Source organism: Alosa sapidissima, chromosome 24 (genome assembly GCF_018492685.1).
Source record: "Alosa sapidissima isolate fAloSap1 chromosome 24, fAloSap1.pri, whole genome shotgun sequence".
Taxonomy (NCBI): domain Eukaryota; kingdom Metazoa; phylum Chordata; class Actinopteri; order Clupeiformes; family Clupeidae; genus Alosa; species Alosa sapidissima.
Genome location: NC_055980.1, coordinates 28,172,262 through 28,198,828, shown reverse-complemented (window position 1 = coordinate 28,198,828; position 26,567 = coordinate 28,172,262). Strand labels below are relative to the sequence as shown.

General features: G+C 46.5%; 2 protein-coding genes and 5 non-coding genes across 8 annotated transcripts in view; all 7 read right to left on the bottom strand.

Moving 5' to 3' along the window:
* The window catches only part of tnpo2 (transportin 2 (importin 3, karyopherin beta 2b)), a 28,347-nt gene extending 6,750 nt beyond the window's left edge, over positions 1-21,597 (bottom strand). Inside the window, exons 1-22 of one of the 2 annotated variants that reach the window (XM_042083328.1) lie at positions 21,439-21,597; positions 17,561-17,660; positions 16,545-16,620; positions 16,284-16,433; positions 15,693-15,799; positions 15,226-15,359; positions 14,971-15,052; positions 14,640-14,762; positions 13,386-13,504; positions 12,275-12,335; positions 10,329-10,500; positions 9,747-9,877; positions 9,604-9,625; positions 7,750-7,975; positions 7,282-7,453; positions 7,002-7,088; positions 6,539-6,646; positions 4,511-4,669; positions 4,260-4,347; positions 3,753-3,851; positions 3,082-3,177; positions 2,689-2,764 (exon numbers count right to left, since the gene is read on the bottom strand). In XM_042083328.1, the coding sequence (XP_041939262.1) occupies positions 2,689-2,764; positions 3,082-3,177; positions 3,753-3,851; positions 4,260-4,347; positions 4,511-4,669; positions 6,539-6,646; positions 7,002-7,088; positions 7,282-7,453; positions 7,750-7,975; positions 9,604-9,625; positions 9,747-9,877; positions 10,329-10,500; positions 12,275-12,335; positions 13,386-13,504; positions 14,640-14,762; positions 14,971-15,052; positions 15,226-15,359; positions 15,693-15,799; positions 16,284-16,433; positions 16,545-16,620; positions 17,561-17,659 (2,387 nt within the window). In that variant the 5' untranslated portion in view covers position 17,660; positions 21,439-21,597. Of the gene's footprint in view, positions 1-2,688; positions 2,765-3,081; positions 3,178-3,752; positions 3,852-4,259; positions 4,348-4,510; positions 4,670-6,538; positions 6,647-7,001; positions 7,089-7,281; positions 7,454-7,749; positions 7,976-9,603; positions 9,626-9,724; positions 9,878-10,328; positions 10,501-12,274; positions 12,336-13,385; positions 13,505-14,639; positions 14,763-14,970; positions 15,053-15,225; positions 15,360-15,692; positions 15,800-16,283; positions 16,434-16,544; positions 16,621-17,560; positions 17,661-21,438 lie in introns of both variants that reach the window. The other variant, XM_042083327.1, reaches the window with a different exon arrangement.
* LOC121700801 lies at positions 9,958-10,027 on the bottom strand. The gene has a single exon (XR_006027296.1). It is a non-coding gene; the product is annotated as a small nucleolar RNA SNORD41 (small nucleolar RNA).
* LOC121700802 lies at positions 12,610-12,681 on the bottom strand. Its single transcript, XR_006027297.1, has one exon. It is a non-coding gene; the product is annotated as a small nucleolar RNA SNORD41 (small nucleolar RNA).
* LOC121700800 lies at positions 14,860-14,926 on the bottom strand. The gene has a single exon (XR_006027295.1). It is a non-coding gene; the product is annotated as a small nucleolar RNA SNORD41 (small nucleolar RNA).
* LOC121700799 lies at positions 15,486-15,554 on the bottom strand. Its single transcript, XR_006027294.1, has one exon. It is a non-coding gene; the product is annotated as a small nucleolar RNA SNORD41 (small nucleolar RNA).
* LOC121700798 lies at positions 15,992-16,059 on the bottom strand. Its single transcript, XR_006027293.1, has one exon. It is a non-coding gene; the product is annotated as a small nucleolar RNA SNORD41 (small nucleolar RNA).
* A 103-nt stretch (positions 21,598-21,700) lies between the features above and the next one.
* The window catches only part of il12rb2l (interleukin 12 receptor, beta 2a, like), a 21,859-nt gene continuing 16,992 nt past the window's right edge, over positions 21,701-26,567 (bottom strand). The window contains exons 13-15 of the mRNA XM_042083330.1: positions 26,470-26,533; positions 24,438-24,510; positions 21,701-24,281 (exon numbers count right to left, since the gene is read on the bottom strand). Of these exons, the coding sequence (XP_041939264.1) occupies positions 23,751-24,281; positions 24,438-24,510; positions 26,470-26,533 (668 nt within the window). The 3' untranslated portion in view covers positions 21,701-23,750. The remainder of the gene's footprint in view (positions 24,282-24,437; positions 24,511-26,469; positions 26,534-26,567) is intronic.

The window sequence follows — 26,567 nt, the reverse complement described above, 5'->3', positions numbered from 1 at the left end:
CAACACACACACACACACACAGTTCAGAGATGTATATAACTCAGCTCAACACACACACACACAGTTCAGAGATGTATACAACTCAGCTCAACACACACACACACACACACACAGTTCAGAGATGTATACAACTCAGCTCAACACACACACACAGTTCAGAGATGTATATAACTCAGCTCAACACACACACACACACACACAGTTCAGAGATGTATATAACTCAGCTCAACACACACACACACACACACACAGTTCAGAGATGTATATAACTCAGCTCAACACACACACACACACAGTTCAGAGATGTATATAACTCAGCTCAACACACACACACAGTTCAGAGATGTATATAACTCAGCTCAACACACACACACACAGTTCAGAGATGTATATAACTCAGCTCAACACACACACACACACACACACACAGTTCAGAGATGTATATAACTCAGCTCAACACACACACACACACACACACACACAGTTCAGAGATGTATATAACTCAGCTCAACACACACACACAGTTCAGAGATGTATATAACTCAGCTCAACACACACACACACACACACACAGTTCAGAGATGTATATAACTCAGCTCAACACACACACACACACACAGTTCAGAGATGTATATAACTCAGCTCAACACACACACACACACACAGTTCAGAGATGTATATAACTCAGCTCAACACACACACACACAGTTCAGAGATGTATACAACTCAGCTCAACACACACACACACACACACACAGTTCAGAGATGTATACAACTCAGCTCAACACACACACACACACACACACACAAACACACAGTTCAGAGATGTATATAACTCAGCTCAACACACACAGTTCAGAGATGTATATAACTCAGCTCAACACACACACACACACAGTTCAGAGATGTATATAACTCAGCTCAACACACACACACACACACACACACACACACACAGTTCAGAGATGTATATAACTCAGCTCAACACACACACACACACACACACAGTTCAGAGATGTATATAACTCAGCTCAACACACACACACACACAGTTCAGAGATGTATATAACTCAGCTCAACACACACACACAGTTCAGAGATGTATATAACTCAGCTCAACACACACACACACAGTTCAGAGATGTATATAACTCAGCTCAACACACACACACACAGTTCAGAGATGTATATAACTCAGCTCAACACACACACACACACACACACACAGTTCAGAGATGTATATAACTCAGCTCAACACACACACACACACACACACAGTTCAGAGATGTATATAACTCAGCTCAACACACACACACAGTTCAGAGATGTATATAACTCAGCTCAACACACACACACACACACACACAGTTCAGAGATGTATATAACTCAGCTCAACACACACACACACACACACACACAGTTCAGAGATGTATATAACTCAGCTCAACACACACACACACACACACACAGTTCAGAGATGTATATAACTCAGCTCAACACACACACACACACACACACAGTTCAGAGATGTATACAACTCAGCTCAACACACACACACACACACACACAGTTCAGAGATGTATATAACTCAGCTCAACACACACACACACACAGTTCAGAGATGTATATAACTCAGCTCAACACACACACACACACACACAGTTCAGAGATGTATATAACTCAGCTCAACACACACACACACACAGTTCAGAGATGTATATAACTCAGCTCAACACACACACACACACACACAGTTCAGAGATGTATATAACTCAGCTCAACACACACACAGGGTTCAGAGATGTATATAACTCAGCTCAACACACACACACAGGGTTCAGAGATCTATATAACTCAGCTCAACACACACACACTGGGAAGAGGTACAGAAGCCTGCGCTCCCGCACTACCAGACTCACCAACAGCTTCATACACCAAGCTGTAAGGATGCTGAACTCTCTCCCTCCTCTCCCCCCTCCACCCTCAGCTACATAACATCCTGGACATTGGACCCACAATGGCCGCCTGCACTACTCCACTTGCACACTTGTACACTTTACAACTTGTTGTTGTTGTCCTGAAAACACAACACTTCTGCTGCTCTTACATAACTTGCACCACTATGCCACTTTCTTTCTTACTTAGGTCAAACAGAACTACCCAAGCCTTTTATTGGCCTGACTTTGCACTAGTATTTTATTGACTGTCTGCACAATTTCAACCAAATTTTGCTGCTCTTATTTTTTCATTATTATATGTGCCCTCTTATTTACTTATTTACTTACTTTTTTGTTTACTTGAATGTTATGTTTGTCTGTGGACTTAAATTGGTAAAATATGTCTTGTCTTCACCGTGGGATAGTGAGAAACGTAATTTCGATCTCTTTGTATGTCTGGAACATGTGAAGAAATTGACAATAAAGCTGACTTTGACTTTGACACACAGGGTTCAGAGATCTATATAACTCAGCGCAACACACACACACAGGGTTCAGAGATCTATGTAACTTAGCTCAACACAGAGTTCAAAGACAAAAGATGTAACTCAGCACACACACACCTTCTACCCACCACAGTCTCCAGTCATGCAGCCAGTTTCGAATGTCCGTAAATGATGCTCATCACATCTGTGGCTGTCTCTGTGTGTGTGTGTGTGTGTGTGTCCGTGTGTGTCCGTGTCCTACTCACCAGGGCTGGATGAACTGGGGCAACACGGGAGCAACTTCCTGTGGACACACGTAGCCCAGCCGGCCAATCGTGATGGCTGTGGTAGACACAATAACCCGTCAGCCAATCATGTTGGACACAATAACCCGTCAGCCAATCATGTTGGACATAATAACCCCTTAGCCAATCATGTTGGACATAATAACCCCTCAGCCAATCATGTTGGACATAATAACCCCTCAGCCAATCATGTTGGACATAATAACCAGTCAGCCAATCTCTACTAACGTCACATGAAAATCCCTCCACACATTCAGATCATTGAGATCCACAGAGAGTTTCAGTTTTTGAATGTCTTGTCAATGATCATATTTGTGGGATTGAAAATAAGTGTGTGTGTGTGTGCATACACACCTGTATTCTCCAGCAGGGTTTTGGGGGTGTTGGGTCTGTTGATGATCTCCACCAGGTTATTAAGGACCAGCGCCACATAGGGCTGCATCTCCGCTCCTGAACACACACACGTTAGTCTGGAGTCAACTTAGCTTTGACCTCACACACTAACAGAGGAGGAGAGGGAAAGGAGAGGAGGAGGAGGAGGGAAGAGAGAGAGAGAGAGAGAGAGAGAGAGAGAGAGAGAGAGAGAGAGAGAGAGAGAGAGAGAGAGAGAGAGAGAGAGAGAGAGAGAGAGAGAGAGAGAGAGAGAAAGAAAGAAAGAGAGGACTGGACTCTGGGGTAGGTAGACTGGTGGGTAGATGGATGCTGAGAGTGTGTCTGTGAGGTACAGAATGTATGTTCTCACTGTTTAGTGTGTGTGCGTGTGCGTGTGCGTGTGCGTGTGTGTGCGTGCCCTTACCCATCTGCATGGCGATCTCCCCAATGGCTCACTGTTTAGTGTGTGTGTGTGTGTGTGTGTGTGTGCGCGCGTGTGCGCGTGTGTGCGTGTGTGTGCGTGCCCTTACCCATCTGCATGGCGATCTCCCCAATGGCCCACTGTTTAGTGTGCGTGTGTGTGTGCGTGTGTGTGTGTGTGTGTGTGTGCGTTTAGTGTGTGTGTGTGCGTGCGTGCGTGCGTGTGTGCTTACCCATCTGCATGGCGATCTCCCCAATGGCCCACGTGGCATTGTTACACACAGAGATGAACTCTGGGTTCAGATTGAGGCCCAGGATGGGCATGAACTCAGCTGAGAAGACACACACACACACACGCGCGCGTACAGACACACATACGCAGTCACGCACACAGACACACAGACAGACACACACACACACACACACACACACACACACACACACACACACACACACGCGCGCGTACAGACACACAGACACACAGACAGACACACATACGCAGTCACGCGCACAGACACACAGACAGACACACACACACAGGCATACACAGGGGGTGGGAGAGAGAGGGAGAAAATAATCAGACTGATGCAGTCTTGAGTATATGGCACTTTGGGTCATGAGTTCTAGTAGATCCTTCAGTATTGTCAATTAGAATAGAAAACTGCTCAAGGCACAAATACTCTTCTCTCACAGACACACACACTGTTTTCAGTGGCACAAACATCCACACACACACTCACCAATGCAGGGCTTGACATGGGGGAAGCAGGCTTTGGTCAGATCTCCAAGCAGCGCAAAAGAGCTCTGTCTGACCTCTGGCATACTGTCCTAAAACACACACACACACACAAACTGTTACAAATACAATCAGCAGCAGGAGTAGCTGATCTGATTGGCCAGCGGCTCCCTGGAGCATTCTGATTGGGAAGCGGCTCCCTGGAGCATTCTGATTGGGAAGTGGCTCCCTGGAGCATTCTGATTGGCTGCGTACCTGCATGCACTGGAAGAGCAGGGTCATGATGTTGCTACGGGCGACCAGCTGCTCCACGTGTCCTCCCAAGCCCTCGGCCAATCCGCTGAGCAGGTCCAACGCCACGATCATGAAGTCCTTATCCGGCGCCTCGTACTGATCAGGGTGCTGAGTGTACATCTGCACACACACACACACACACACACACACACACACACACACAGGTTAACCCTTAGAACCCTAAGCTGTTTTTAGGGCATTTTCACTACCTTTATTCATAAGGATTTATTCTGGTCATTGTAAGTGCCACACACACATATTATATATTGTTTTTTTCAGCAGAGTCTAGGCTATCCGGATCTTATAAACATCATTTCATGTATTAGTACTAGCATTGATTTTATTTTGATTTTTAAAGAATTAAAATATAAAAATCATATTATAAAAATTCTTATATTTTGACCTGTATCTCACCACAGCAAGCTCATAGCTCTACATGCATTTCATGTGTGTGTAGGGCAGACTGTCCTGAAACGGGCAATATAATTGCCATGTTGGAGGGATACTCTGGGGCTGAGCCATTTACAGAAATGTGTGGTGTGTGATTTACGGAAATAAATGCCATTTTTTATGAAAAATTACCATTCTGCGCTCCATATCTGTGACACGAACTGATCTGACCTGACTTGACCCAAGTTTGCCTGTTAGCATGTGTAACTATGGTGTATGCACTCATGATGATTCTCAACTTTTTACTGCATTGCCATGAACAAAGTAAAGGCAAAAAAAGGTGTTTCTTTGTTGAACAAATTGGGATGCAATGTGAGCCTTGAATGGATGCCATGCAGGAATTTGCTAGGATCTCAAAACCGGATTATGAACATGTTTTGCCATAGAGAAACACACGATAGCGTTGGATTATAAACATGCTTTGCCACAAAAACAGACAAAAACGTGGGGTAAGTCCAGCTATATGAAGTTATTATTTTGCTGTCACTTCGTCTGTTTTATAACCCAGAAGGATGTATTTGGTATCAAATGATAGCTATGTGTCTCCTCTTTCATCTAACATACGTGGCATATATATCCGATCACGGGTCCGCAAGTAATTACTCCGAGAGTAATGGGTGTGCAGCGTTGGTTTGTGTACATGACGTTAATATTTTGCAGTCACTTCATCTGTTTTTAAGCCAGAAACATCGATATCCATGATACCAATGGATAGCCCTGTTTCTCCTCTTTCATCTGATATGCTTGCCATATCTATGCGATCACGGGTTCGCGAGTAATTCAAACGAGAGTAATGGGGTGCGCAGGTGAACGCAGAGAAGTATAGACTTTAAATATGATGCAATTTTATTTAATTTCATGATTTTTCTTTATTTTCATACTTGATCATACAGACAAGTGCGTAGTCTCTTTGGAAAGCCCCACTTCTTCTCTGTCATAAAATAAAGGTTTTATCTCGTTGTGATGAACAGTCGCGGAGCAATGTAACAGAGAAGAAAGGGTGTGTTTTTTGACGCACTTTGCGTCAATCGGGTTCTAAGGGTTAACATAAACAGACCCAACACTACAGTCTTGAAGCCCTTATCCAGCACCTCGTTCTGGTCAGTGTATTGCGCGTGTGTCAGAGGGAGTGAGTGTGCGTGCGTGCGTGCGTGTGCCAGAGGGTGCGTGCGTGCGCACACACTCCCTCTGACACAAACAGCCACAAGCTCAGAGCATTGGTGTCCACACACACATTCAGGTTTTGAATGTCTGTTAGTAATGCTCATTACATATGTGACTAAGATCAGGCACCAGTAACATGGTCTGGTTAGAGTGTGTGTGTGTCTCACCATGGCCTGAGCGAGAGTCTTCTGGACCAGAGTGACGTGTGTGTGTGTGTGTGTGTGTCTCACCATGGCCTGAGCGAGCGAGTCTCGCCATGGCCTGAGCGAGCGAGCGAGCGTGTCTCACCATGGCCTGAGCGAGTCTCTTCTGGACCAGAGTGACGTGTGTGTGTGTGTGTGTGTGTGTGTGTGTGTGTGTGTGTGTGTGTCTCACCATGGCCTGAGCGAGGGTCTTCTGCACCAGAGTGACGCAGCGTTGGTACACAGGCTCACAGTACGGCAGGAATCCACTCTGCAGCGCTGTTGCCACCGACGACAGACACTACAAAGTCAACACAGAGATACGCATTTAGAGACGCACCCAGACACACACTAGAGTCAACACAGAGAGATACACGCTGAGAGATGCACCCAGACACACACTAGAGTCAACACAGAGATACGCATTTAGAGACGCACCCAGACACACACACACTAGAGTCAACACAGAGAAACACGCGTTTAGAGATACAGCCAGACTAGTGTCGCCCGGTGCACCAATACTACAAAAGTATCGCAATAGCCTGAAATTAAATGACATGATACCTAATTTTATTATCACACACACACACCTCTAGCTGGGGGAAGACAGACATGCACACACACACACACACACACACACACACACAGGTGCTCACCTCTAGCAGGGGGAAAAGGTCCTTGTCCTCGTCCTTCAGCTCGTTCCATTTCTGAATGAGGGGGGGCATCAGCTTCTGGATGTACTCCTGAAACAGAAGAGTGAGTGTGTGTGAGTGAGTGTGTGTGCACAAAGTGATGTCCAACTGAGTCTGCGAGTGTCCCTATGGCGTCGTAGAGGGGGTGTGTGCGCATGTCCCAGCTGGTTGAGGTGATGTCCGACTGTGTCTGCGAGGGTTCCAATGACGAGGGTGTGTCGTGTGTGTGTGTGTGTGCGTGTACCGGCTGGTTGAGGTGATGTCCGACGGAATCTGCAAGGGTTCCTATGGCGTCGTAGAGGATGAGCAGGTTCTTGTGCTGGTACTTGCTGAAGGCGAAGACCAGCGTGTCCAGGATGAAGGCCAGATAGGGAACCAGCTCCGTGCAGGCTTCCTCCTCCAGCGTAGCAAACGCACTGAGAGAGAGGGGGGGGGGGGGGGGGGGGGGGGGGGAAGAGAGAGAGTTATGAGGTTATGAGGCATGAGTTATGAAGCACCCCAGTGGTGGACCAGTAGATAATATGTACAGCATTATCAAGTCACACTACAATGTTGTCATCATCTCCACAACACAAACACACGGCCTCCTGCACCCTCTTGTTGCCGTCGAGGATGCGTTTGAGCACACACACACACAGACACAGACGCACACACAGACACAAGCACGCACACACAGACACACGCACACAGACACAGACACACCCACACACACCTGCAGGCGGCCTCCTGCACCCTCTTGTTGCCGTCGAGGATGCGTTTGAGCAGCTCGGTCATTAGGGGCTTCAGGTACTGGTCGGGCGGCTGGCTGACCACCCAGTGGGCGTAGCGGCTCAGCGTCCAGCAGGCGATGGAGCGCACCAGTGCCTTCTTATCCGACAGGCACTGCACCAGGTGGGGGATCAGCTCGGGCAGGTACGCGATCATACCCTGCATACAGCCTGGAGACGACAGGAGAGGAGAGTGAGTGACCAGCTGCCTAGAGAGGAGACGAGAGGGTGAGTGACCAGCAGCCTAGAGACAAGAGCAGACGAGAGGGTGAGTGACCAGCAGCATCTTATGTCCTGCATACAGCAAACACTGTCTACGGTTGTTTTTGACTTAAGTCTTGCACTACAACATACATTGAATTTAAAATAAGTAATGCTTTAGCAGAAAATAGTCCTAATGAATAATTATTATTATTATTATTATTATTATTATTATGACCAGAGGAAATTCTTGCTGATTGTCACATACAGCTGTAATATTTTTCCGAGGCTACAGCACTGAAGCGCCAAATGCGTTCTTCTCCACCACGTTAAAAGACACAATCTTTCATTAGTTATAGGACCAGAACATCTCCATCTCACTGTGTGCTGAATGTGTTTCACTAATTCACGGATTGAGATAAATGCAGAGACCAAATTTCCCCTCACGGGATCACAAGAGTATCGATACTTATCTTTCACTGTAAGGCTTGTATGTCATTTGGCAAAAGCCCCAGACAGCAGCGGAGTGGACATCGGGATGCGTTATTTGTACAAGTCGTTTGCTGCACCATCTGGCCGCCTGGACTGTGCAATCGCAGCCTCTCACTTCCACTTCCACTCCTCTAGTCGGCATGGCCGATAAGAACGTGGAATGGCATGTGTAGCCCATGAGGTTGCTAGCCTACAGATTAGCCTACTGAAGATTTTAGAGGAGTGACCGCTATTGTAGTCCTATGTAGCTTGTTTGCTAGGCCCAGCGAAGGCTGGCCATGTGGAATATTCTGCTGGTTGGTGCACACGCAAGTGTTCAGATTGGTTGTCTGTCCATCTTTTACGAGGATTTCACTGGAGCAGGTCTTGCACACAACTTTGGTAGCCCGTGTCTCTTAGCTGTCCACTGTTGTGTCATTTTGTGTAGAAAATGATACATTTATTTCTGTATAGACATATGGTAATTAGTGTTTACAAATCGGCATTACCGTTCATCGCGATGTTTTACAGTACACATCGCCAAATGGCAATTAAGGGGACATGGCCCCACCCTACTTTTTATCCCACAGATGGCGGATCAGGTTTTTATTTGCTCTTTAAGGACACTACTTTTTGTGTATCCATGTTGGGGTAGGAATCAGTCAGCTTTCTTGTGTATACATCACTAATGGCAAAGAGACTTTAAACAAAATGTTCATAGTAGGGGTGTGTGTGCGTGTCAGACAACAGGTGGAGGATCTTAGTCACGCTAGGGATCTGAACTGGGTCAACACACACAGACAAATAATTTCCCCTTAAAACACACACACACAAATAATGTCCTCTAAAAAAAAACATTTGGCACACATTTGGTCAAGCCAGATTAACAGCCAAAGCCAGACAGCCACACACACGACGCTAATCATCTACCCCACTCAAATACACCACAGTTCAGTAAGAGGTGTGTGTGCGTGCGCGTGTATGCGTGTGTGTCCTCACCCTCTGCGATGGAGCACCAGGATGCCGGACTCCTTGATGACCCAGTCGGGGTGGAACAGCTCAGTAAGAGGTGTGTGTGTGTAAATGCGCAAGCGCGTGCGTGTGTGTGTGCGTGCGCGTCTCCTCACCCTCTGCGATGGCGCCGAGCACCAGGATGCCGGACTCCTTGATGACCCAGTCGGGGTGGAACAGCTCAGTAAGAGGTGTGTGTGCGTGCGCGTGTATGCGTGTGCGTGTGTGTGCCCTCACCCTCTGCGATGGCGCCGAGCACCAGGATGCCGGACTCCTTGATGACCCAGTCGGGGTGGAACAGCAGGCCCTTCAGCAGGGGCAGCAGGTGGGGCAACAGGTCGTCACGGAACACGTTAGCCAGAACGTCCAGAGCGGCCGCAGAACACTTCCCTGCCCACGGAGAGAGACGTTTTTAATGACCTCATCAAAGCCTTCTCCACCAAGGTTAACACAAGTGGTGTGTGGAAGCCCAGGATCAGACAGTATGAATACTTCAAGCATCACAGACACTCAAGGAAGGAAGTTTGTCGTCACATCCAAAGCAACTGGCCAATTAAAACGCATTTACCTATTTATCTTCACACACACACAGTTTACAGCTAAAGGGAGAAATGATTGGTCAGTGTGTGTGTGCGAGACTCACGTAGGTTCCATTTGGAGAGTGTATTACTTGTGCGTGTGTGTGTGTGTGTGCGAGACTCACGTAGGTTCCATTTGGAGAGTGTCATTACTTGTGCGTGTGTGTGTGTGTGTGTGAGACTAACGTAGGTTCCATTTGGTGCGTCATTACTTGTGTGTGTGTGCATGTGTGTGTGTGCGCACGTGTGCGTGTGAGACTAACGTAGGTTCCAGTCGGAGAGTGTGTCGTCATCGTCGTCGTCGTCCTCGTCGATGTCCTCTCCCTCCTCTCCCTCCCCCCCCTCGTGCTGCAGAGTGACCGTGCGGGACTTGTGGAAACGAGGCTTGATGTCCTGCTCGCTGTCCGGTACGGCCTCATCCTCCTCCACGTCGCCCTGACACAGCAGAGAGGGAACAACGTTTTCATCGAGAACAGAAACAACACACACACACACACACACCACCTCGTCCTCCTCCACTTCAGCATGGTGGCTGCAATGTGATAGAATTCGAATTAAGAACAGAAACACATGCGCGCACCCCCCCCCCCCCCCCCCCCCCAAGTATTGGATCAGCAGCTAATACATTAGGGGTCGACCAATTATCGGCCGGGCCGATTATTAGGGCCGATATTTAGCATTTTTATAATAATTGGTATCGGTCATTTTTTCCACCGATAAGCCGATATTGAAATGGATAAAGAACGAAACGCGCTACTTTGTCTGAAAAGTGTCTCTCACTCCCTGCATTTGCTACTCTGTGGTCGAGAGCATTGTCCCGCCCACTACACCGTCTGATTTGTTAGTTAACACGAATGCAGCCAATCAGGATCGAAGACTGAACACAGAGAAAGTTTAGGATTCTCACTGAGGCAGAGTGTAGATGGGCTTCAGCTGTACGGAGCTATTTTTCGAAGGTAAGGAAGGTACCTTACATTGTGATTCATTGCAACTTCAGCAATCATCTACACTGAAGTTACAAAAACACCACTTTGGACGCCATTGTCTCTTTGATCCGGATCAATAAGTAAAAGCACCCACTTCCTTCATTTAGCGAATTCCCGATTGATGCACGTTAGTGAGTTTAGCCTAGGCTACTAGTTAGCCTAGAAACTCGGGTGCTGCGCGTCAGGAGTTCTTTGCCTCTGCCTCGTTATTCACAATTAATGGACGGGACACCTCGGCTGACGTTATCCCTTAGACCTACATAGTAGACAAGTCCTAAATATGCGATAGCGAACGTCAAAAAGTCTAGTTGCTCCTTTTTGAAACGGACTGTCAGAAAAGACTAGGCTACAGGCACCCAGGGCCAGCCGTAATTTAACTCGACCTGAAGTAGGTTAGCCTAAATCGCGGCCTGAGCTGGCTATTAACATGCTTTTTAGGCTCACCAAAGTGTAGCCTACACATGGACACAAACTGCATGCTTAAATAGTCTAAGAACTATTTTTAAAATGGTTTTGTTAAACTATGCATCAAATTCAAGTCTCTAACGCTTGCCTACAAAGTAGTCTCCGGTTCTGCTCCCACCTACTTGAATGCCCTCATACAGACTTACACTACCTCCAGACCGCTGCGCTCCTCAGACGAACGACGTCTAGCTCTACCACCGGTACGCTCAAGCCAATTTACCATGTTGTTAGTCGCTTTGGTTAAAAAAGCGTCAGCCAAATGTAATGTAATGTAATGTATTCAACCGTAACACTTGCCATCACGCATGCACCTCTTCCTCTCCCTCTCTCGTGCACTCACACACACGATGGCAAAGCATCCTCTTTGTGACAGGTCCCTTAACAAGCACATAGCCCATTGTGTAGGCCTAGTCTATGAAAATAATTGCTATCACTCAGTTCTTGGATTAATATCATACACAGGATTTACATGTTATGCAAGTTGAGAGACAATTGTATATCAAAAGAAAAGTTTGCATAATTAAATGCTTTTGAGTGAATTTTTTGCAGCATATGTCCTTTACTATCTACCCCCCTTTTTGACAACTGACATATTGGTTTTACATATCGGTTATCGGCCTCCTGTTTTGGTAATAATTGATATCGGTATCGGCCCTGAAAAAAACATAACGGTCGATCCCTATAATACATTTAGCACATCACAGACACTCAGGACAAAACAATCAATCAGTCATCTCCACAACAGGACACACACAAACCTTGAGTAAGATGATGTCGATCTCCGAATACTTCATACCGTTGACCAGTATGGGCGTTAGTCTGGAGAGGAGACACAACGGTCAGCTTCACACACACACACACACACACACACACCGTCTCGGCTACAGACCCACACACAGGGGCCATGTGTGTTCAAGCAACTACGCAGCGCACCATCATAAGACACCATACACAGATATAGAACAATACAGATCCATACGTTAAGAGATACATATAGATCCATACATGCATACACTACATGGTGTACATATTTTTCACTACAGTCCCAATCACACCCCCCCCACATACACACACACACAGTAGAGCAGGGTCTCTGGATCAGGCAGTATGAATACTAAAACCATCAGTGATAGTCTCAGCTCAGTGAGTTCTACATCATCTCCAGAGACACACACACACAGCACTAGGTGTACAGAGAGCACATCAACACACACACACACACACCACACACACACACACACCACACACACACAGCACTAGGTGTACAGAGAGCACCTTCTCACTCACACACACCTCACTGCACCAGGTGTCCAGAGAGCACCTTCTCACACTCACACACACCTCACTGCACCAGGTGTCCAGAGAGCACCTTCTCACTCACACACACACACACAGACACACACACACACACACACACACAGCACTAGGTGTCCAGAGAGCACCTTCTCACTCACACACACACACACAGACACACACACACACACACACACACAGCACTAGGTGTACAGAGAGCACCTTCTCACACACACACACACACCTCACTGCACCAGGTGTCCAGAGAGCACCTTCTCACACTCACACACACACACACACACCTCACTGCACCAGGTGTAGAGAGCACCTTCTCACACACACACACACACACAGACACACACACACACACACACACACACACACACACCACACACTCACACACACAGCACTAGGTGTACAGAGAGCACCTTCTCACACTCACACACACACACACACACACACACACACCACACACTCACACACACAGCACTAGGTGTACAGAGAGCACATCAACACACACACAGCACTAAGTGTACAGAGAGCACATCAACACACACACAAACACACACTACTTACTGCGCGAGGTGTCCTGCGAGCGCGTCTTTGCAGATGGGCTGTTCCGCCAGCGTGAGCCAGAACTCGCACGCCTCCAGCGACACGTTCTCATCAGGGTCCTGGGTACGCTGCAGCATGTACTGAACACACACACACACTTACTTAAGACCTAGTGCGGAACATCGGAATGTATTTAAGCCTTTTTCAGGCCTTCAATTCATATCTGATTATGATTGACTTTAAAAGACCCTGCGGAAACCCTGTTTTTTGTTGTTTTTTTACCGGTTTCAAGCCCAAGCGTTACATTTTTGACCGTTTCTGATTGCATTCCATTACAGGGATGTTGTACAAAACACACTTGTGAAGTGATTGCATTACAAAACACCCTCACTACTGGGCATGTGTGTTGGCTGACGTGGAAGAGCAGCGCAGTAAGGGCCGTGCTCATGCCGCTATCAGTTTGGCTCGCACTGCTAGAGTTGTATGCGCGAACGTGACATAATTGCCTGGCCAGGAGCCTGTGGCTCATCTAAACAAGCTACGGGATGATTTACACTTGCATTCATATTCCAGATTCATCACACTTTTAATTTCAACAAGTGATGTGCGTGCGCTATCGTGTTTTTTTCGAGCCATGAGGGGCGATCGGCTAGCAGTAGTCGGCTAGCCGTAGCAGGCTTGTTATTGTTAGCTACATTAGCCTCTTTAGCAAACCAGTTCGAAAACAAATGTTACTTTTCTATTGCACACAGAGCAAGACTGGGCAATGCATAAATTGGTGACCGGATTAAAGCAGTGTATGAGCATTTAAAAAATCGACATTAAATCGACCAACACAGTACAAATACATCTCAACTTCAGGAATTATGGGGGCAGCCATCTTTGTTTTCAACTCGTACATTCAGCTTGGCGCACACTCAGGAGCCCCGACCTAAAGGGGCGTGTCTCAGTGATGACCAAAAGGGGGCGTGCCTGTGAAACATCACGAGATTTACACTTTCCAACTCGGGCGGGGGATTTCCGATACAAATGGATAGACCCATTATTGGCCAATGTGCAGTAAGGGGCATGCTGATTGGCCAATGTGCAGGCGCAGGGCAGTAAGGAGGGTGCTAATTGGCCCGTGTGCAGGCACAGGGCAGTGAGAAGGGTGCTGATTGGCCTACATGCAGGCGCAGGGTAGTGAGGAGGGTGCCGATTGGCCTACATGCAGGAGCAGGGTGCTGATTGGCCCATGTGCAGGGCAGTGAAGAGGGTGCTGATTGGCTGGCTCACCTGGATGATGCTGTGCATGTGCGGTATGAGGCGGTCGATGCGGACCTCCAGCAGCATGACAAGCGCCCGACACACGTTCTTCCTGACCTCCGAGTCCTCGTCTGTGGCCAGCGCAAACAGGCTCTGCACAGAGGGGGACAACGACATTATAGGACTTACCACAGTGTTAACGCACACACACTGACACGGACACGGACACAGACAGACACTGACGGTGTCTCTGGATCAGCCAGTATGAATACTAAACCATCATTAAAAGTCAGCAGTGATTTCTACATCATCTCCAGAGAAACAAGGCTCCACACTCCACTGTGTGTGTGTGTTCTCTCACCTCTATGAAGGTGTCAATGTTGTCCATCAGAGCCTGTGCTCTGCCAATGATGAACTGATTCACACAGGCAATGGCATGAGATCTGAGATGGGAAGAGACCAACAAACAAAACACACGTTAGAAAGGAAAGGGAGACGCGCACACACACACTGAGGACACAGTCATCACCTCCACAACTGTTACAGGACTTTCACACACAATCTTGGAAGTTAGGGATCATGATATTGAGCAGTCAGTTGATCGCATCACACACACCTGATCTTGGGGCTGCAGTGCTTGAAGAACTGTAGGAACTTGGGAATCATGATGTTGAGCGGCCGGTTGAGGGCATCACTGTCCAGCAGCTCAGAAGAGTCCTCACAGATCTTCTGCAGCGCTCCAAACGAACCCTGGGGGGGGGGGGGGGGGGGGAGAGAGAGAGAGAGAGCGAGAGAGAGAGAGAGAGAGAGAGAGATTTTTAATGACCTCATCAAAGCCTTTTCCAACAAGGTGAGAATGAGTCGTGTGTGAAAGGCCAGGATCAGACAGTATGAATACTTCAAGCATCACAGACAGTCAAGGAAGGAAGTTGTCGTCACCTCCAAAGCAAGTGGCCAATTAAAATGCATTTACCCACACACACAGGTGTACCTCGCAGGTGTTGTAGTCCTCAGAGTTGAGCAGGGTGCAGAGCTACACACACACGCGCGCGCACACACACACACACACACACACAGGTGTACCTCGCAGGTGTTATAGTCCTCAGAGTTGAGCAGGGTGCAGAGCTGAGGCAGCAGCTCAGGCCACGTCTGCAGCTCCCCTTTGGATGCGATGGTGGTGATCAGGATGCCTGGACCACACAGAGATGGAGGGAGAGAGAGTGGGGGGGGGGGGGGGGGGGGTGGATGGAGGGAGGGGAGACGAGGAGGAAAGATAGTCAGTTGTGCATTTGTTGAGTGTATTCCTGTCCTTTCACTGACAACACACAGCAGCCCACAAGCAATGCACCCCACACACACACACACAGAGTAGTGAAGGGACTCTGGATCAGCCAGTATGAATACTACAACCATCACTAACAGTCAGCAGTGATTTCTACATCATCTCCAGAGACACACACACACACAATCATATCACCACTCGGTCAAACCGAGTGTGTGCTACCAATACCGGTGTGCGCATGGCATGTATGAGTGTGTGTGTATATATGTGGGTGGGTGTGTGTGTGTATGTATATGTGGGTGGGTATATATATATATATATATATATATATGGGTGGGTGGGTGTGTGTGTGTGTATGTATATATATATATATATGGGTGTGTGTGTCTCACCGATGGTGGCACGGATGAGGGGGGAGGGGTCCCCGATGCTGTTGAGACATTCCTGCTTGATGAAGTCGGCCACGGCAGGAGGGAAGTTCTGGTAGTGGGCCTTCACATTATTCTTTAGGATCAGACCACTCAGAGAACGAGTGGGCTCATCTGAGAGAGAGAGAGAGAGAGAGAGAGATCCAGTTTAAGACAGTGCCAGACAGTCATTCCTGCCCCTGAGAACTCCAGTGTGTGTGTGTATATATATAGGAGGTGCCCTACCTTCAGTTTTAAGTCTGGTGAGCACGAAGATCAGGTAGTTGTTGAAGTCCGGAAACTGGTTCAGTTGTTCTAGTTTCTAAGTGTCCAGTTGAGGAAAGAACCAACACCAATACAAACACACACACACACACTCTGCCACACCCATATTCATACATATACACAAAGCGGGCATCACACACACACTAAATCATTGACACACAGCCAACATCAGACAAAAAAAAGCCAACAAGCTCACTCTCGCGAAGGACACAGTCTTTATAGCGTATAAACCCTCAATCTAACAGGCTACAGATACGTATGTTTTGGTGTTGGTTTTTTCTCATGGATTAGCCTACCTACATTTTGAAAGTTTGAAAACTGTTGAAAAAGAGGCAAAATGTTGATCAACTAGCCTACAAGCTGAAATGTGGTAGCCTAATGGATGGAATTGTAGACTACACAAAATCGGGGGCTTCTCCTCAAGGACATTTTTTTTAATTCTGGCAGCTAATTGGACATCCATACCACACACTGCATGCGTGACACAAACACTAACAACTTGGACATCACAATAAATGAGGATACCCATAAATAAATCTGCACTGATAAGATGTTTCATTGACAGAAATCAATTTTGTGTGTGTGTGGGCTATCATCTAGAAACTAAAGTCTTTCTAAGCAGCCCATCAGTGGTTCTGAAAGCTGCTGTAACCTAATGGTTGTGCTTTACAGTTAGTGAGTCTGGCCATGCGAGCATGCCGTCTTCACCTGCTGATCCAGTAATATATTCACCTTTAGCTTCGCTGGTCAAAACGTGTGTCATATTCATAGCATGTAAGCCTTGTCTGCATTACACTGCAATCTATACATTAACAAATTGAATGCGGTCGCTCTATGCGTAAGTGCCCAGTTGCCCTAATGGTTAATCCAGCCCTGTGTGGAGGGAGCTTCATGTGGAGCGAGCTTCATGTGGAGCGAGAAGGACTACCTTGCGTTCTTGCTCACTCTCACACACACACACGTTAGGGGGAGGATACTTGTTGCACTGCTCTTTGTGTGGCTGTGTTTGGGGACTGGGAGTCTTTCAAGAGCTGCAAGACCTGCTGGAGGCCCTGTTCATCTGGCTGCCATTCCATCCTGCACACACACACACACACACACACACACACAGGGGGGAAACATGTCAGTACTGCATTCTAAAAACATTTTGTGGTGCACACATACAAACACCGGCTGCTGGAGTGCTGCATTCTAAACTATTCCATTCACACAGAGCTCAAAATACTCAATTTGTCCACAGATACTAAAAAGTGCCGGTGTTATTCTGAGAAGAAAATGCAATGAAACGTAGACAAGTAGAAGCCCAAGTACTGTTAGGTCACTGCTGCGTCCTGCTACTAGCAAACCGTATATCGTGACCGTATTATTCGGCGAAGAGAAATTAGGACATGTGGAACAGCAGCAAAGAGCCCTTGGCCACTACAGCGTTCGGTTCTTAGCCAACTGCTATCAGGACTCCAGACTGCGACCAAATGGTGGCATTTTGCGACCAAAATTTAAGAGTGTGCAACTGAATTTTACGTCCAGTCACACATGTGCGACCAGAAAATGTGTCCGGTTTTTTCTTCTTCCCCTGTTGAACGTGGAAGGGGCGCGCCAATAAATCTGTCATCTGTGGCAGGCCAATGAGTGAGGAGGATAGGGAATGGCCTCTAAGTGGCTAATGTGTGGAGGACGAGGGTCCTAGAGATAATCGAGCGCACACGCTGTAAACGTCCGTGGGAAGGAGACGGGTATCACAACCTGCTACGTGCGTCTGAACAATGAGCAAGCGAACTACTGACTCGTTCTTCCAAGCTGCGGCTAGTGTGCTAGTACCAGAGTCTACGGTGTCACAGTTGGATGATGATTCAGAGTCAGAGGTTAATGTGGTGAAAAAGGCCCGAACCCACCATTTGCGAGGAAGACTGGCTGCGAGAATTCAGCTGGTTGAGGTAGGCTACTGTAAGGAGACAAACTCCATGAAACGCGAATGTTGCAGTCGCTACCCTAGAACTGTGGGGAACACAAAGTTTGCAGACAGTGCAGGCACTTCGCAGTTTAAACCCAATACACTAGTTTAACACAATCTTAGCCTCAAGGAGAGTATGCAGTGACATGTTAAAAAAGTGCACAATAAAATGTGACACTGAATTTGAAACCGCACATAGTAATATCTGCATCTATTATCAAAGTGTGCAGGGTGGGAATTTCACGGCGGCCGGACGGCCATGCCATGGCCCCTTGCGTTGGCCGTGATGCCCCTCTGAAGGCCACTGTGGGCTTGGTGCCCCCTTTTTTCAATATTATGCTTTGCGTCCAACTAGCGATTTTTATTTAGCCTATGGCCTGTCAAATTAAGCTTAGCATTCACAACGCAAATTAATTTAGTCTTTTACGCACTGGAGAAAGCAAGAAAGAAAGTGCCTCTAAATTCACCCATTCTTTACTGACCTACTCGCAAAGTAGCCTACTCATCACATGTATCAAATCACACAAAAGAGCTTTTTTTCAGCTTTTAAACGATGTTAGCTGCTAGTTGTTGTGGTAAACGGTTCGCAAGTAAGGTAACTTTAATTAGTCATATTACATTTTGTGCCCATCTCCATACCCATTCATCTCTTCACAAAATGTTGTGTTATATTTTAGTGTTATAGAAACTTAAATATGTTTCTTAAAATCTATGCTTTTATAGATATTCTAAAACCTTCAAAGGTGGGACCCCTCAAATACATGACAAACCATATATCAGAATAAACAGCAGACCTTACCGAACACAAAGGTCAAGGAGTAATCCAGTTTTACATTTGCAGCAATGTCTACATGCATGTCTCCAACTTTGGGCTTTAGGTTTCACAGTATATTTAAATTGTCATGTCAATACATGATTTCATAACAGATATCCGAAAATATTAAAATCAGAGGATATACAGCTGCCTAAGAGTTTGTCAGAGTAACCTTAATGATCACAAAATCCTAAGCATGCATAGGCTATTTGAGTTTCTTAAAGCTGAACTGTGCTTAAATTGTTTAATAGGCCTACATGATTTCCTAACAGGCCATAGAAAATAAATGTTAAAAATATCCTAGATATCTGTAAATATCTAAATTAGTTCTATGATTTACAGTTCTATGTAATATGTCATGTTTTATGTTTTTGTACTGTTTTGTACAGTGATGCAAGTCTACTGATGTGAATAGACTATATATAAAACTCATATCATTTTTATGTAGCCTACTGTATAGTTAACTTTGGCCTTTGTGCCCCCACCAAAATATGCCAAACTGAAGGCCAAGTGGCCTTGCCCCTAAAATTATGAAATTCCATGCCTGAAAGTATGCATGAGTAATACAGTGGAAATGTGAATATTTGGTTAGCATGTTGATTTACGGCGTGTGCCCCTAAATGTTCTAGTTGCGCCCCCAACATTCCCAGTTGCGCGCCACTGTGCTCCTCGTGAGTTAGTCAGGGGCCCTGTGTTGTGTCCGCTTTTCTAGCTACGCAGTGACAGCAACGCACATGGCTACGCATGCACAGCCTGGGCACATCGCGACGCTAGATGCAGAGGCTCGCCCGCGAACCAGGAGCTGTGACACTAAAGTTTGACCAGGACACACAAACTCTGCAACATTCGGCGATCTCGTACAATATCGCCAGTCTGCCGGCTTCGGGGCCAGACCGGCGAATCGGATCGAGGGGGAAACGAGGTCATGTGTGCTCCATACACCAGTAACAAAATCTCTCAGTGACCCGGCTTAGCGTGCCTAATCCGCCCCCCCTACCCCCACCGGGCCAGCCGGCTACCTGCCGCGACCTTAACGTTGACAATGTTCATCTAGACTCGTGAGACAATAACAAACAATAAATACACACACTAAAATATCATTAACTTGAGGCATCACTGAATGAAGTCACTAAATTGAGACACAGAAACGCTCAGTATCGATTACAAAAGTCAAGACCAAGAGCATGCGATTTAGCCATTAGCTGGGCTAGCTTTGGGAGAGCAATGTGTAGGCTAAAGGCTTGGTGTGACCGTTAGCCAATTAGCTAGTTAGCCAGAAAAGTTAGCCAACAGACTTTGCTAAAGCTGGTTTGTCCAGAACAGTGGGAGGCAAACAGATTTGAAAAGCATGAAAGAGTTTTCAAAAGTCACCGAAAACTAACTCGAGGTACATTAGCTTTCTGGTGATCTATCGTCGGCTATTACACAATCCAGGTCGAATGCTAACGGAACAACATGAATGTCGGCTAGCAACGTTAACGTTAGGCCACGAGTTCATGGCTCGAGTCAATGAAGATTTGCCGGGCCAAACATGGCCTCATCATGTAAACGTTACATTCCATTAAGCGAACAAGTTTTCTCACTAAAGAACTTTGGAGAAACTATCATTATTTGAACGTAACTATTCGAAACATGGCGTGATTTTTGAATAACGCCATCAACTTGTGCTTAGATCTATTTACAACTTCCTTAGCTAACAAGGGTTTACGTTAACTGTTACAAAACAGCTAACGTCAACGTTAGCTCACAAACTTATTTCGCTCATTGCTACTTTCCAAGAATTACATGTATACGTTGTAACAAAGTCAAACACGCACATTAGCTTATCCAGTCAATTCGCTTGCTGGCTAAAGTAATATTAGCAACACAGTCACGATTAATAGCTATGACTTGGTTGTTTGCATGCGGATCCTGCAGCAGTACATGGGCTAGCGAGCTAGGTGTGCTAAATTGCTAGCATAGACGGTACGAGACCATAGACAGTAAAAGACTAGTTAACACAAGTTGTTAGCTAGCCTTAGTCGCTAGCTAGCAAAGTGAAACTTTTACACCCAACTTAAACGTGAATGCAAGTCCATATATATCCGTACCTTGTTGTGTTCTTGTTTTATAGGGCCAGCAACCAAACGTTTTATGAACCGGATCGTGCGTATGATTATAATAAATCGGTGGAGCCGTTCCAGCCAAGTTCTCGTGTTCACGCACGGCTCCCTGTCTTCTGAAATGTTGCAACTGCACACGAGTTTTCAACATCAGTAGTGGTTCCTCTAGGCTTCCGTCCCCACTTCATCACTTCATCCAATCAGAACATGTCAGATTCTCCCCCCAAAAAACTAGAAATCACCAAATGGAAAAAGCTACTTCACAACTTTTATTCAAGAGATATAAAACGTTTAATAGAAAACATACATTAATAGACAAAATACAATGCAGATAAATGATTTTCTATGTAAAACGTCACATATCAAAAATCTGAGCTTGACATTACAAAATAACTGGGCAGTGGGAAATAATACATTGAAGATCCTTATGGCACTTTCAAGTATTGGATGTTATTAAAAATATAGAATATATGGCAATTGTGCAGTAAACAGTGTTTTTTTCATATCCTTTCTTAACAGCTAAACATGGAGTATCTGAGAGAAAAAGACGCCTCAGCTATCCGTTCCGAGATTGTGAAACAGCTTAGAGCACCAGCAGCGAAGGTCCTGGGCCTAGCCCAGTGTAAGCCTGAGCCAGGCTTCCTAGGCTGTAACGGGGGCTAGTGAGGACCATGAGGCGCTAATAATACAAAACAAGCAGAAGTTCAAAGGCCACAACTCCAGTTTTCAAGCACAAAAGCATTCAGTCATATGGTGTAAAGTACGCCGCCATAGCCGTGTGGTGTACAGGTGTACAGTACGCCGCCATAGCCGTGTGGTGTACAGGTGTACAGGACGCCACCATAGCCATGTGGTGTACAGGTGTACAGGACGCCGCCATAGCCGTGTGGTGTACAGGTGTACAGGACGCCGCCATAGCCGTGTGGTGTACAGTTGCACAGGTGTACAGGACGCCGCCATAGCCATGTGGTGTACAGGACGCCACCATAGCCGCGTGGTGTACAGGTGCACAGTACGCCGCCAAAGTCAGCTGTTGAAGGGTAAATGGACAGCCTGGCTGAGGGTCGGACCTCTTTCTAAGCTCCACTGACTGGGCCCCCTCGCCCGGTCTGGTCCGATCAGCCAACCACACACAGTGTAAGACTCAGTGTCAGCGGGAACGCTGAGGGGTTCTCATGTTCGGTCGGACCTCCTTAAGCTACACTAACTAAGCGGACCCCTCATCCCCGACCGGTCAAGCGGACCCCTCACCCCTTACCAGTGATACCAGTGATCCAGTGACAGTTGGTCTGGTCAATCAATCACTGGTCAACCAATCACTGGTCAACCCAGTGGTCAACACCCGGTGCTCAATACCCAGTGCCTACAGTAAGGTTCTGTTTCAGAGGAAACGCTGAAAGGTGCAAATCTTCCTGAAAACCCTCCTGTGTGTCAATGTCTTCCCTGAGGCTACGTTTACACGTGGCCGGCTATTTTCATAAACGGCTCTAAAGCGAACGACAAGCTCAAGCCCACGTTAGCCAATCAGAATCCCAAAAATAGCAACAACAGCAACAAATCAGTTCCTCTTTGTCTTTTAAACTGTATTTGCAATTGCAAACAGACGAAAAGAGTTTGCACCAACATAAATGCAACTGCCACTCTGAATGCATCCATGATCACCATAGCCAAATGAAAATTTAGGCTAAACACAGGTTGTACTTTTGGTGCATAGGCCTAATGTGACGTTGGCTGCCTAAACCTCCGTTTTTGTCAGTTTACATGTAAACGTGCAACCGAAATTTTCCAAAATCTCCACTCTAGCGGGAGTTTTTAAAAACTCCGTTTGCATCTAAAATATAAGCATCTAGAAAAATATCACCGTTTGCATCTAAAATATAAGCATCTAGAAAAATATCACCGTTTGCATCTAAAATATAAGCATCTAGAAAAATATCACCGTTTGCATCTAAAATATAAGCATCTAGAAAAATATCTCCGTTTGCATCTAAAATATAAGCATCTAGAAAAATATCACCGGTTGCATCGTTTTCATTCGTAAACACCACCTGAGCTAGTTTGGAATCTGAGGAACGGCTCTCTCTCTGGAAGTTATTTTCTTCTCCAATACCGAGGAACCTGTTTCCCTGAGGGGTTCCCCTCAAGAGAAAACGTTTCCGTGAGAAGTTCTCCTTAGGAGAAAACGTTTCTGTGAGAAGTTCTCGTTCCTTAGGAGAAAAACGAGTCCATGTCCATGCTGTGGCCTCAGAGGCCGGAGGTCAGCGGTGAGGTAGGAGGGGACTTATCGGCCCAAGGAGGAGTTAGCAGTGGGCCACAGGCATGTGTCTCTCGTAGTCCGAGTTGGGCTTCTGGAACAAGTCCCAGCTATCCTCCTCCTCCTCCTCCTCTCTCCACCCATCATAGTCACTTTCCTCCTCCTCCTCCTCTCTCTCTGCACTCCTCAGCTCATCCTCATCCTCCAGCAGATGGCTGTCGCTGTACTCCCCTGTCCTGCAGAAGCCACTGTCTGAGCTCCTCTCCTCCTCCTCCTGCACCTCCTCCTGGTCCTCCTCATCCTGTGGGATGTGGTGCCACTCCTGTTCCGTGTGCGGCCAGTCGTCCGGCCCAGACAGGTGTGTGGTGTCCAGGTGCAGGTGCTCTCTGTTGGGGTAGAAGTGCTCTCTGGGGTCCGGGTAAGGGTCATCTGTGCCGCGTGGCGTGTGCAGACGGTCTTTGGTCTGAAGCCACAGAGGGTCCGTCTTCTCCGGAAGGGGGACGACTTCCAACTGAGAGCCCTTCAAGACAGGCTCGGAGAGAGAGCAGAACTGCACGGGATGCCACAGGTGGTTGAGCTACACACACACACACACACACACACACACACACACACACAGAGGGACAGGTAACATTCAAGACTTTAATAAAACTGTAACAACTAAACATTACTAGCTTTGCTGTCATCTTAGTCAGCCACACACACACACGCACACACACACACACACCCTCACCTCCTGCAGTAGCTGGCTATGCTTAGGGTCTGGCACATAACCACAGTGGAGGACGCGGGTCTTGTAGATCCAGCTAGAGCACACAAAAAAGACAACAAGTCCTCAGAGAAAGCCCGCCTCTGGGTCACTAAAGGACATACACATATTCACACTCACACTCACAAATAAAGGCTTGGACTATGAATTGGCCTTTTAGTGGCCACTCAGATTGATATGCTTTTTTCACCCCCAGGTACTCAAATTCAGTTGTTTCCCCATGGAGATGTGTCTGACTCTGACATTAAACACAAGCAGAGAAAAAACAGGGGCTTCTAAAAACGTGAGGCACTCAAAGTTAAAAATAAAAACACAGGGCTTCTAAAAACATGGGGCACTCAAAGTTAAAAACACAGGGCTTCTAAAAACGTGAGGCACTCAAAGTTAAAAATAAAAACACAGGGCTTCTAAAAACATGGGGCACTCAAAGTTAAAAACACAGGGCTTCTAAAAACGTGAGGCACTCAAAGTTAAAAATAAAAACACAGGGCTTCTAAAAACATGGGGCACTCAAAGTTAAAAACACAGGGCTTCTAAAAACGTGAGGCACTCAAAGTTAAAAATAAAAACACAGGGCTTCTAAAAACATGGGGCACTCAAAGTTAAAAACACAGGGCTTCTAAAAACGTGAGGCACTCAAAGTTAATAATAAAAACACAGGGCTTCTAAAAACGTGAGGCACTCAAAGTTAAAAACACAGGGCTTCTAAAAACGTGAGGCACTCAAAGTTAAAAACACAGGGCTTCTAAAAACGTGAGGCACTCAAAGTTAAAAACACAGGGCTTCTAAAAACGTGAGGCACTCAAAGTTAAAAATAAAAACACAGGGCTTCTAAAAACATGGGGCACTCAAAGTTAAAAATAATTAAACCTTTCCGGTTGCATCTTTTTCAATGAGTCGTTGCTTAGCTGCCTGCCTTAGCTAAGTGAGGGAGTTAGCTATTTAGCTAAATATAACGTATTATAGCAACAGTATGTACACTATCAATTTCCACCACGCATGGTTAAAGGTATGTACACTATCAATTTCCACCTCGCATGGTTAAAGGTATGTACACTATCAATTTCCACCTCGCATGGTTAAAGGTGCGGTGTGGCGTTTCTCCAAGTGGTCTTTAACACAGCCGCACGTTATATATATAGCTAAATATAACGTATTATAGCAACAGTATGTACACTATCAATTTCCACCTCGCATGGTTAAAGGTGCGGTGTGGCGTTCCAGAGTCTCCAAGTTGTCTTTAACACAGCCGCGCGTGCTCCTCAACTGACTTGCACTGTATTTAATACAGCGCCACATGTGGTCCGAAGTGATATTACAACAGAGTCGGGCCGACGCTAGCTGGAGGAAACTTTAGCGGATATCTAGGTAACACTGAGCAGAGTCGAGCCGACGCTAGATGGAGGAAACTTTAGCGGATATCTAGGCAACACTGAGCAGAGTCGGACCGATGCTAGCTGGTTTTCATGCTAACTTTAGCAGATATCTGGCGACACTTAGTGGAAACACTTAGCATAGGCGATTATGACATTATGGCAAAACAATTGTTTCTTCACATTCTGTTGATATTTGTAGTTCAGTATTATGGGTGGCACGGTTCATGAAAAAAAATCTGTTCGGTTCGCTTGTCTCGGTTCGGAGCATGTGTGCATCATATGGTTTTGACGGTTCATGGCATGCGTAATGTAGCCTCATACCCATATGTGACCCCAGACAGTTTTTCCCCCTTTCGCGTGAAAGGTGTGCAGTGCTGCGGGTCACGTGTAGAAATGCCGAGTGGGAGCGATAACGTAGGCAGCCCGGAGTTGGAGGGTGCACCAGTGTCGCATAAGTCTGGTGTGGGCGAACATTTTGGATTTAGAAAACGGTAGATAGAACTGTGACTGTGTGCAACACGTAATTATGCTAGTACAGGCCCAGAGTGGCTAATCGAGAGCTTTGGGAGGATGGGCCGCTCTGAATATCGTGAGCTGAAATATTCACCATTCAGACTTACCATCCAACAGAGAGGCAACACACACATGCTGCGAGAAACCACACCACCACTTGTACGGGGAAACCTGGGAAAGAGACAGATGGGAGTCATAAGACACA